This window comes from Carlito syrichta, unplaced genomic scaffold (assembly GCF_000164805.1).
Source record: "Carlito syrichta isolate Samal-C Ts95f unplaced genomic scaffold, Tarsius_syrichta-2.0.1 Scaffold305267, whole genome shotgun sequence".
NCBI classification, from domain to species: domain Eukaryota; kingdom Metazoa; phylum Chordata; class Mammalia; order Primates; family Tarsiidae; genus Carlito; species Carlito syrichta.
Genome location: NW_007249363.1, coordinates 60,929 through 73,210, shown reverse-complemented (window position 1 = coordinate 73,210; position 12,282 = coordinate 60,929). Strand labels below are relative to the sequence as shown.

Here is a 12,282-nt window from a genome sequence, read left to right as displayed (position 1 = left end):
TCCGCCTCAGCCTTCCAAGCAGCCGGAATTATAGGCATGCGCTACCACGACCGGATGATTTTTTTTATTTATTGTAGAGATGAGGTCTCGCTGCCCAGGCGGGTCTCGAACCCACGGGCTCAGGCAATCCACTCACCTCAGCCTCCCAAAGGCGCAGGATTACAGGCTGAGCCACCGAGCCCGGCGAATGTTCATTCCTATTCAACATAGTACTAGAAGTCCTAGCTAGAGCAGTCAGACAAGAGAAAGTAATAAAAAGCATACAAGTTTGAAAAAAGGAAGTCCAATATGCTGTTGATAAGATCTTATACCTGGAAAACCCTAAAGAGCCTCTAAGAGACTTCTGGATTTAATAAATGACTGCAGTAAAGTTTCATAAGAATGTATTTAACAAACAAATTAAAAGATCTCCACAAGGATAACTGCAAAACACTGATGAAATGAAATTGTAGATAACACAAACAAATAAACATTCTGTGTTCATGGTTAGGAAAAATAAATATTATTAAAATGACCATCATGCCCAAAGCAATATGCAGATTCAGTACAATGTATATCACATTACTAATGTCATGTCTCACAGAATTAGAAAAATAATTCTAAATTTCATATGAGAGGCTGAGCACAGTGGCTCACACCTGTAATTCCAGCGATTTGGGAGGTGGAGGTGGGAGCACTGTCTGAGCCCAGGGGTTTGAGACCTGCCTGGGCAACTTGGCAAAACCTCATCTCTACAATAAATCAGAAAATTAGCTGGGCATGGTGGCACATGCCTGTAGTTCTAGCTACTTGGAAGGCTGAAGTGGAAGGTTCACTGGAGTACAGCAGGTCGAAGCTGCGGTGACCGTGAGCAAGCCACTGCACTCCAGCCTGGGTAACAGAGTAAGACTCCAACTCCAAAAAAAAAAAATCATATGGAACCAAAAAGCCCAGATAGTCAGAGCAATCCTAAGCAAAAAGAACAAAGCTGGAGACATCACATGATCTGACTTCAAATTATACTGCCAGGCTATAGAAACCAAAACAGCATGAAACTGGTAAAAAAACATGGATTAATAGAACAGAATAGAGAATGCAGAAATAAAGCCACATACCTGAAATTAACCGAGATTCAACAAGTCAACAAAAATATACACTGAGAAATGGACATTCTATTTATTAAATAATGCTGGGAAAACTGAATAGCTAGCCATATGCAAAAGAATAAGACTTTTACCATATCAAAAAGTTATTTCAAGATGGATCAGACTTAACCATAAGACCTGAAGCTATAGAAATCTAAAAAGTACTCTTCTGGATATTGGCTGAGGCAAAGAATTAATGACTAAATTCTCAAAAGGAAATACTACAAAAACAAATTAGACAAATGGGACTTAATTAAACTAAAAAGCTTCTGCACAGCAAAAGAAATGGTCAACAGAGTAAACAGAAATTCTACAGAAGGGAGAAAACATTTGTGAACTATGCATCCAACAAAGGGCTAATGTCAATAATCCACAAGGAATTAAAACAACTCAAAAAGAAAACAACCCCACTAAAAATTGGGAAAAGGATATTAAAAAAATTTTCAAAAGAACACATGCAACCAGTCAATAAACATATAAAAAATTCTCAACATCACTAATTCTCAGAGAAATGAAAATTAAAACCACAATGAGAAACCATATTACACCAGCCAGAATGACTATTATTAAAAGTCAAGACTTTTGCCCCTCCCTACCTTGGGGAGGTGAATCGCCCCTCTCTTCTCTCTCTCTAACTTACTTTCTAAACTAACTATATTTTCCACTCTAAAAAAAAAAAATGTCCAAAAACAACAGACGTTGGTGAGGATGTGGAGAAAACAGAATGCTTATGCACTGTTGGTAGGAATATAAGTTAGTATAACTTCTATGGAGATTTCTCAAAAAACTGAAAATAGAACTACAAATAAATCCAACAATCCTACTACTGGGCATCTACCCAAAGGAAAATAAATTGTTATATCAAAAAGATACTTGCACTTGTATGTTTGTCACAGCACTATTCACAGTAATAAAGTCACAGAATCAACCTAAGTGTTCATCAATAAATGAATGACTGGATAAAGAAAATGTTACACACACACACACACACACACACACAATCATACTATGTGATCATAAAAAAGAATGAAATAATGTCTTTTCCAGCAACATGGATACACCTATAAGCCATTTATCCTGAGTGAAATAAATCAGAAACAGAAAACCAAATGCTGCATGTTCTAACTTGTAAGTGAGAAACAGATAACAGACACACGTGGACATACAGAGGGAGATAATAGATATTGGGTCTTCAAAATGCGGAAGGCCAGGAGGGGGATAAGGGCTGAAAAATTATCTGTTGGGTACAATGTTCACTATTTGGGTGATGGCTACAAAATGACCATATCATCAACTTGATTCTCTCCTATTTTTAGAGCATTACTATCTTTTTGTATGTCAAACCTAGACGACTGGATGTTCTAAATAAAATTCATTGTTTAGAAGAAGGCCATACTTCCCTTATGGACAATGTTCATGTCCCAAATGATCCGAAAAGGAACAAATCCTAACAAAACATTGTTGGGAAGTATGTGACTAATAAATTCAAGCAATTGAAGATTATTAACAATTATTCAACAACTACCTTGTGGCTGCTTCAGGATATTGCTATCTCAAATATTATAGTGGCCACTGGCCAGGGAATTGTTGTCTCTCTTTTAAAAAAAAAGAAATTAAGCATCACTATATTTCCTCCTTACTACACAATCCTAAGTAGGAAAAGAATGATCAAGTTCCTAACTTGTAATGCACTTAGAAGTTATTAAATATATGCCAATGGGAAAAAATTGGTTTAACAAACTCAAGTACAAATTTCATCCATTTATGTACACCAACTTCAGTTTCCTGTGGCTTTTTATCAAAAGATGTTCTGAAATGGTTTAGAGTAAAGCACTTTGCAACTTGGTTTAATAGGAGGTATTAAATTACACTTGAAGCAATTGTCCAAAAGATCTTCATATATACTAAAGTGAGAAACACTGCCAAGAAAACAGTGACCACTTAATCTATCAGTAGAACAAGCTGCATTTTAAAAGATTCTGAATAACTGGGGGGAATAGTTCTCTATGAAAAAATTTTCTTCATGGAGCTACCACTAGGACCAAAGGGAACATATTTATACCAATTAAATTTATAATGGAATCTATTTGTTTTATATTTAAATTATTAAATTAACAGAAAGAAAGTTATCACAATTAGAGTCGTATAGAAATTGTTGAAAGTTTTTCCCACTGCAACATCAGATGTGCATGCTTGTAAACATATCAACACACACAGGTAAGTAATAATAATTGCTAATATTTACTGAATACTCAATATCAAGCACTAAGCTCAAAACACTGTAATGACCATCTTTCCCCATCATGAGGAAATAAAAATTGAAGTTAAGAGAGGTTATAAAATTACTAGTCAATGACAAAAATGGAATCTGAAAACATAGTTTTACTCCAGGGCCTTTCTTTTTTGATCCTCATGTAATACTGCCACTCTAAAAGTAATAATCCAACAGTGCCAAAGGTGAAGACAACTATGATTATGTGTAATAAATCATAGAAACTAAAAACATAAAAATAAATATTTGTATAAGCTAATGTTCTTAATCCCTAAGCATATACTTAAGATGTCCTTAAGATTCACTAGCTTCAAAATTAATGCTTCAGAGACCTATTCCCAATTTTCTGGAAACTTCTTGCAGTGAAGTTACATAAGAGATATTCACAGTATTGTATTGTTTGGGCAGCTTTTAAATCATAAGACAAATATTAAGGCTAACGGCTAGATGGAAATTTTCAGTAATCTTTATACCAGCTATATTGTTGCATCAAACATATCAGTGGCCGTGTCCACAATGATGAAGAATTGAATAGTTTTGTCCATTTTTCAGTTATTCACACATGCATTCATTCATTCAATACATTTGATTAACTTAGTGTGATGAAACAGAGCTAATGCTCAGCTTTAAAGATGTGAGAATTACAGCAGACATACCCCAAAGACTTCATATCCTAATGTGAAATGGAGACCAATAAACAAATAGAGTTCAGTGATACCCAAGGAAGCCTGTGAGAGATATACTTGACCCACGAAAAGGAACTCAGCAGAAAGTCTCATGAGGACCAAATTTCTTAGATAATACTGCAAGAACATATAAGATATAGCCCAACAATTGAAGAGGAAAAATATTTTTGGCAGAGGGAACAGCATGTGCAATGGTATAAAGGTCTATAAATACATCATACTCAAGAACTCTGAATAGTTCAGTATAACTGAAGTTTGGAATGATGCAGAAAAATAGAGTTAAAGCTGAAGACATAGATGTAGGTTGGAACATAAAGACTCTTAAACATGACTGAAGAATTTTGAACATTTTATATTTTACGTGATATGAATATAAACAATATGGCCACCTCCATGTCTCTTCACTTGCAAATGAAGCAAATCAACAGAAAGGGTCTGACATGAAGGGAGTCTCCATCCTCTCCATCATTCAAAAAAAGAGGCACCATATGACATTTATTTCATTCACAAAAAGAAAATGCATATAGCCTTTTCTTGCCAAGAAAGACGTTAGGAAATATAATTATTCATAGCAAAATGAAGATCTGGAAAGGACATATGTAAGTGAGGGGAAGGGGAGCTGACTGTCTGGTGCTAGGGAGGTACATAGGATGAGTGAAGTGCTGAGTAATAGTTGTGGGAAGAAAGGCAGGGGAAGAACACTGGTAGGTGGGTTCTGAATGGGGGAAGTTCTAAATTCTGAGCTACGGATGAAAGTTACATGTGGAGAATAGCAGAGAATAAACTGGCTTAGTTGGGTGGAGGCACAGACAGAATAGGATAGTTCGCACCACTGCAGGGGCTAATACTTCTGGTTTTAGAAGTGTATGCCAATCTTTATGTGTGAACCAAAAAAGATACTGAAAAAAATGATAATTATGTGAATGAAAAAAATAGGGGTTGATGGCAAGGAGAATAATGAGGGAAAAGATTGTTTAAAGAAAAAAAAAACTGGCAATCTCCATTTCAAAACAAACTATATTCTGCCTCTTACACCCACACAAAAGTGATATAAAATTTGTCAAAAGGAAATTGCCAATTGTCAAAGCAAAAATTGGCAGCCTTAATTATACTTGCTAGAAATTAACAAACACTCTCCATGAATCATCTTCAAAGTTGTCCAGTGCAAAATTCTGAGTAATATTCCTGTATTTGGACGTTCTATATTTTATTATTTACAACCCAAATTATTTTGACAACAGACCTAAGTCACCTGAAAGAAGCATTATACATCAAAACAACAAAGTACAAAGTTTAAAAGAATGAAAGCCATCAGAAAGAAAACGAGAGTTGGACTAGAAATGGGACATGGGCAGAGATGGGTGTGTCGTGCTGCTTTTAAGGTCAACATCAATTCCTATCACTTTACTAATTTTCTCTGGGCTGCCTAAAGTTAAGAGAGAGAGAGAAAGGAAAAAAGCTAACTATATAGTTATATTTTTCGTGTTGAAAAAATATATATCATCTGTTTTTCAGAAGTGCATGTTTAGATTTTAGATATCAAATCTGAATGAAAGAAGCGTTTAGTTCAATACGTGTTATCAGAGGGCCATCCTGGGAAAATTAAGATCGTTAATGAATATTTTAAAAAGCAAATCAAAAAGCCCTTTTCCATTTTAAACACCATAATACTCTTTTAAATTTTTTGTCTTTGGTAAGTTTAGAATGTCTTAGTTACAACTGAGAATGCTGTCTAAGGTAAGAAGTAACTCATCTTTCCAGAATTTCTTTTCAAGTTTAATAAGTACTTCCAATGCAAGAGAGACTATGGGAATCGGCATTTCTATTCTACTCTATTATCACCATAACTATACTTTTTCTTAAAAACATAGCAAATATTTAACTTCTCTTCAGATTTTTCTCACCAAGCAAACCTTATTTGCAAATTCTATGTACAAAAGGATGTCAGCTGTCATTTTATAAGGGTTACCTGAATTTTTATGAGAAACTGTATTTGTTACAAACAATAGGTATTCTCAAGCCAAGTAGCACATTACTTCAAATTTTATTCAAATTGTATTTACAAGATATGTACATATATATGAAAGAATTATTATAACAATATGTATTTTGAACAAACAACTTCACACTGAAATGCACTTAATAAAGTTATTTTAGATACATATTACTCTTCTTGCTCCTTGCTCTCTTTAAAACTACTGACATTTCAAGCTCTGTTAATGCTTAACACTTGAAAAATAAGTATTCTAACGCGTGCAAGTTATAAAACAAAGATTTCAGTTACTACTAACTGTTATTTTAACTATAAATGGCTAAGTTCTATGTTAAATACCATGCCCATTTATCACACACATGATGTCAACATGTTTAATTTTTATTTTATTTCTAAATTATTGAGCAGAAACCTGAAATTGCTTATCCTAATTCTACATCTAAAGGAAAAAATCAAGGAATCTTATCCTTCAAATTTAATTACAAAATAAACATAGTATAAGAATAAAAATCACAAATTACAGCATTCAAATACTCATTTGATCCTTCTTATTATGAAAGCTTTCCGAAGTCAAATAAACATAAATTTGTTAAGCCCTACAAAACATCAGCTATCATAGATGCTAACCACAGAGTTTCTGAAATCAGTTAGTTGGGGGAGGGAAGAAAGGGTTGAAAAAAGCAATGAGAAGCAAGGAGGTTGCTTATATTATATTTGATATAAAAAGTGTATTATAGGAATTGTAACTGAGTCTTCTTTATTGAAAACATCTGAAAGTTTCAACATGAAAGGCAGTATTATATATTCATGAATTCAAGAAGAAGAGGCAGGTGACTTCTTTACAGGAGGGCATGTCTTCATAACAATATTTGGCACATGAAAAGTACATCAGGCTGAGAGCAGTTTTGAATGTGTTTAACATGGACTTATTAAATATAATGAAAAAATACACACAATTGGATACAATAGTCATTAGTTTTTTTTTTTCAAAAAAAGGATAAGGGTGTAACAACTCATTCCCTCATTTAAGAAGTTCTCTGGATAAATGCACCTTTAAGGTGATTTCTCTTTTCTAGAACTTTCTTCATTTATAGATATGTATTTCTAATTTTTTAAAAGGGAATTTTATAAGATTTTTGGTACATTTAAAATGCTTGTTGATATATATGACACCTCCTTCTATTTGGTAATTTAATCAGATATACAACTTAGGATAAGATCACTAAACATAAAAAATTGAGTCTAGCCGGGCTCGGTGGCTCAGCCTGTAATCCCGCGCTTTTGGGAGGCTGAGGTGAGTGGATTGCCTGAGCCCAAGGGTTTGAGACCCGCCTGGGCAGTAAGACCTCATCTCTACAATAAATCAAAAAATCAGCCGGGCGTGGTAGCACGCGCCTGTAATTCCGGCTACTCGGAAGGCTGAAGCGGAAGGATCACCGAAGCCCAGCAGGCGAGGCTGCGGCGGCCGGGAGCGACCACTGCATTCCAGTCTGGGCGACCGAGTGAGACTCCAACCCAAAAAAAAAAAAAAAAAATTGAGTCTAGTCTACCTCTTAGACGACAATTCCTAAAATTTTCTTCACATCCAATGCTTTTGAAGAAGACAATAGGCATTCCCAAAAATACATATTTCTGGATGTCTAACTATGGTGCTCCTAGGAATAAGCATTTCTTAAGACATGTCACCTTACTTAAGCTTCAAAAGATTAGTAATAAGCTAAACATGTGCCACAGGTAAAATATACACCTATGGCTATTATTAACATTTTATCAGTAGGTATCCTGAATGATAGCCTTACCATTAACCACACACAGATTAAGTAAGATATAATAAACCACACTCAAAATGAATTGAAATTTAAATATTTTAGATTACATAAAATAAATAAGATCAATTCAAAAATATCTTTGATGTTACATAGAAGATATTGTTTTACTGAATTCAAACATGCTAATAGAAGATCTTAGAAATTCGCAAAAATGAATTCCTCTATAGATTGTTAGTGAGTATTTCAGTTACAGTAAGAAAGTTTTGCTATTAACATGTTTGTTGGTGAAAGACTATAATTTATAGGTCCTTCTTGAGCTTTAGTACAGATAACTGTATCAATCTATCTATTATGTATACATATGTATCCCATACAGATTTTTAAAGTCATTATGTAGTTATATTATTTTATAGTTGAGATAGGTTAGGGGATTAATATCCTAAAATGTGGCAGAACACACATTTAGTTTATAAAAATAGAGATTCTTACCATTGAGCACTATGCAACACTCTCTTTGTTTTTTCTTTAATCTATTCCTGGATTTAAAGTAATATAAACTATCTCAAATCAATTATTCACAATCTATTTAGGATGAAAAAGCAGTATCCTATCTTTTATGCACAGTCTCTAAAAAGAAGAGAGCTACAATAGATAAGACATTTCTATGTTTTCACTTTGAAGATAGAAGTAAAATTTCACTCTGGGATCTTCAGTTTACTGATCTGTGAAAATCATTTGGGAGTAAAAATGCTTTACTCTTAAGCATGCCATTTGATATTTGTTATAAGAATTCCCTATAATAATTCAATATATTTTCTAATTGAAATCATTTGAAACAAAAAAATAATTATAATTATCTTTTTAACTTTGAATTTAAAATCTCATGTTCAGACTTTACAGACATGATTTGAACCCAAAAATATTTATACAACTACTTTAACTGTATAATTGAAGAATTATATTTACAAGATAATAAAATGTTATATCTATATTGTCCAGGTGCATTTAAATTGTAACTACAAAAGAAGTAACTATTATTGTCAAAAAGGAATTGTGGCTTTTCTCCTTTTTATAAAAGAACCGAAAAACAGTCTCATTCAATAATTGTGTTTTCCTGAATATTAAAACTGTGTACTATTCTTAAACAGCTCCACTAAAACAAAATGTGGAATAAAACAAAAAGGATGAACACTTCCTGCTTAAAAAATAAAGTAAAAAGTAAAAATGTGAAGTAAAATAATGACCAAAATGTGAAGTATTGGAAACATCGTAAAAATCAGTTAAATCAAGTAAGAGTATCCCAATCTATCAGAGTAATTATGTGTAATAAGGAAAAGATAGATGAATGTATTTTATGGATCTCTGAGTTTAATATTTATACTGAGGGAAAAAAATCAGTAAATTTATATCAAACTGAAAATAACTGAGAATATGTATTGCTGTCTTTAAAAAGATATATAATTATAGTTTTTAGTTTCATGCTTCACAACTTATTGATAGAGAAGGCAACACACACAGTCATCTAGATCACGAAACTACTCAAATGTGCAAATGTGGTGACCATTTAACTTAGGGAGAAAGACTAAGTGTTGTGCACTGGGAAGAGGATCTCATCCTATTGGGAGACTCATTTCAACATCCTGCCAATGAGACAATGAGCACCAGTTTTTCCCACACTGCTCAACTCATGTGAGAAACTATTCAAATCTTGAAGGAGTCATTCAAATTCCATAGAGAAAGAAGACAAAATAAGTCAAATCATGTTGAGGAAGTACACATACAGGCTAATTTAGATATTTTTAAATGATGCCTTTGTAATTTAAATACACTGGAACAAGTGAACATTGGAGAGAATCATCCAATGAGTCAAAATGTTAAGCATAGATAACAAAGTAAATGAATGAATGCATTAGTGAAAACCTGCCCAGTAGTGAATAAAGAATAGTGTCTTGTGGGTGCGGAGCAACCTGGTGAGAGCCCTGCTCAGCCAACACAGTCTTGTGGACAATGGGTTGTCATTTCTCATCCACATTCAAACACCCACGATGATAGCAAAGGAGAAAGGGTACTTTTTGATCATGTGACAGAAATTTTCTCTGCAAATCCTAGAGATTTTGGAAGATTAACCCTGTAGTCTAACTGACTCAAATAAAACTAAACAATGCAGGTATGATGAAGTAATTCTCCTTTCTACTGAGAAATCAAAGTACATAAGCTATAGTACACTATCCAGTTTAGATTTCCGTAACCAAAGGGAGAATTAGGGAGACTACCACAGACATTACCAAAGTACTGGAAAATAATAGCTATGCGTAAGGTGGAACATCTTAGGTTTTCAAGATGGAATGGGCTGAAAGAGGATTTGAAGGATTTAAGTTTGTTGTAAGGAAGATTCTCCTGACACCGTGGGTTGTTGAACATTAGTTTGCTGAGACTGTGAAAACTCCAATACTGGGAATCTTTAAAAATAGGAAAGATTCAGACCTGCTACTCAGAAAGATTTAAATGTGGGCTTTATTCAACCTGAACTCACCAAGTTCCTTCTAATTCTGTGAGTTTAATTGTAAGTACTAATGTAACACTTCCGATTCAGTATCATGTACGGTAGTTGGGGGGAGGAGGGCAGTTGCAATAACTCACTTTTTATAGTACATAAAAGCATGTGAGGGAATAGTTTGTCATTAGGAATGCTAGTGATATCTCTGGATACTAGTACTTTCTGATTTTTTATTTTTCATGCAAATCACATATAGCACTTAATCAAAGGTTTTAATAATATGTTGCAGTTTTGAATAATTCATGCTAAGGAAGCATTAAACCACAACAGAAAGTAACAAACATAAAAAAAATCAGACAATTTAAGCTTTTCCTCTTTATATCATACAGGCTTAAAATACTGGGTTTTTTTTTTTTTTAATTTTAAGCTAGAAAAGTTGTTCTTTAAGTTGGTCTACCTAGTCACTTACTAATAGTTCAAAACTTATGCACACACATAAACACATACATTTTCTGAAACACATTTGGATCTTTAAAACATCAGTCTATAGTAACACCAAAAAATGAATAAGTGATATATTTAAGTCATTTAATCCGGACAAAAATATTTTATAGAAAGAATTTGAGTAAACGGAATAGTAACTGAATTGGACATTTTAGTAAGTTAAATAGCAGTCCCTCGAATTTCACGCTAATAGATTTGTATGTAACACAACAAATCATTCAACTCAGATTTCCACAAAGAACTCTTTTCTTCCCTTAAAGAATGTACAGTTAAGCGCTGGATATAATCAGGTTTTGACCTCCAACACCTTTCCTTTTGCCAATGATCTGAGGCAATAATCTTTAAAGAATTTTTCTTATAAAGTTACAGCAGCATTATCAAACTAATTTCTTCCAAATTAATCTCAACTGATGACTTCACAAAAGCACATTAAAGTGCCACTCAAACTTTCCTCACTGTCCAAATCAGCAGATTCATAAGTTGACATAGCACAGAGGAGCTACCTTCACAGCCCTGCAGTTAACTGCATTCCGTAAATATTTACATCCATAGCACTATAGAGCCTACTGACTGTACTGAAAATACACATGTAAATACACACCCCTCTCTGTGTAACAGTCTGTCAACAAATTGTAACAAACAGATATAGTACACGTATGGATAAGCTCTATGTTTTAGATTCCCACTACATACGCATTGGATCAGGATAATATCTCTCAGTATCTCTATTTATGTTGATATGAACATTTGTGTGTCTGTGTGTGTCTGTGCGCGCGCGCACATTACCGGAGAGGGAGATCCGTTCTTGCAGAGGGGTCCTCTGAAGACTCCTTTAATGCCCCGGTAGTGCCCATTGCTGAGATGTCTCGAACTGATGACCAGGTAACAAGCCATGTGGGTCCGGGTCCGGGCAGGAGGCTCAGAGTCCAAATTCCTCGCCAGGCGACCAGCCTTGGGAATGCGGGCTGGCTTCTCAGCAGCAACGGTGACTGCCGCCTCCCGAGAGGAAGCGGCCAGCAGTGGGCAGGGGGCGCGGCGGCCGCGCGTCCCCGCTCCCCGCCCCGCGCGGGGTTCCTGCTGCGGGCAGCTGCTGCTCTGACGGCGACGGCGGCGGCAGCCACAGAGCGCGCAGGGGACCCGGCGAGCCGGTCCGCATGCTGCTCTGACAAGGCGGCTGCTCAACCTCGGGCAGGGATGTATTTATTTAAGGACAATTTCCAGGGTCCGCCAAGAAACCGGGAATCCCCCCGCCCCTCTCCTCCCTTCCCCGCCCAGGCCCCCAAGGGCACGCCCGGGGCCGCTCAGGCGCGGATCCCTGAGGTCGGGCCGGGGCGTTCCGGGCTGGGTCGTGGGCTGCGGGCCGGGGCTGCAGCGGCAGAAGCATGAACAGCTGCCTGTGCGGGGAGAGTGGCGGTGAGTCCCGGGGAGCGCCAAAGC

The 12,282-nt window shown here is 35.6% G+C and overlaps 1 protein-coding gene across 1 annotated transcript in view; it reads right to left on the bottom strand.

Annotated features, from left to right (window-relative positions):
- ZNF804B (zinc finger protein 804B) overlaps positions 1–12,282 on the bottom strand; it is a 614,329-nt gene extending 602,047 nt beyond the window's left edge. Inside the window, exon 1 of the mRNA XM_008061461.1 lies at positions 11,632–12,282. Coding sequence (XP_008059652.1) covers positions 11,632–11,739 — 108 coding nt within the window. The 5' untranslated portion in view covers positions 11,740–12,282. The remainder of the gene's footprint in view (positions 1–11,631) is intronic.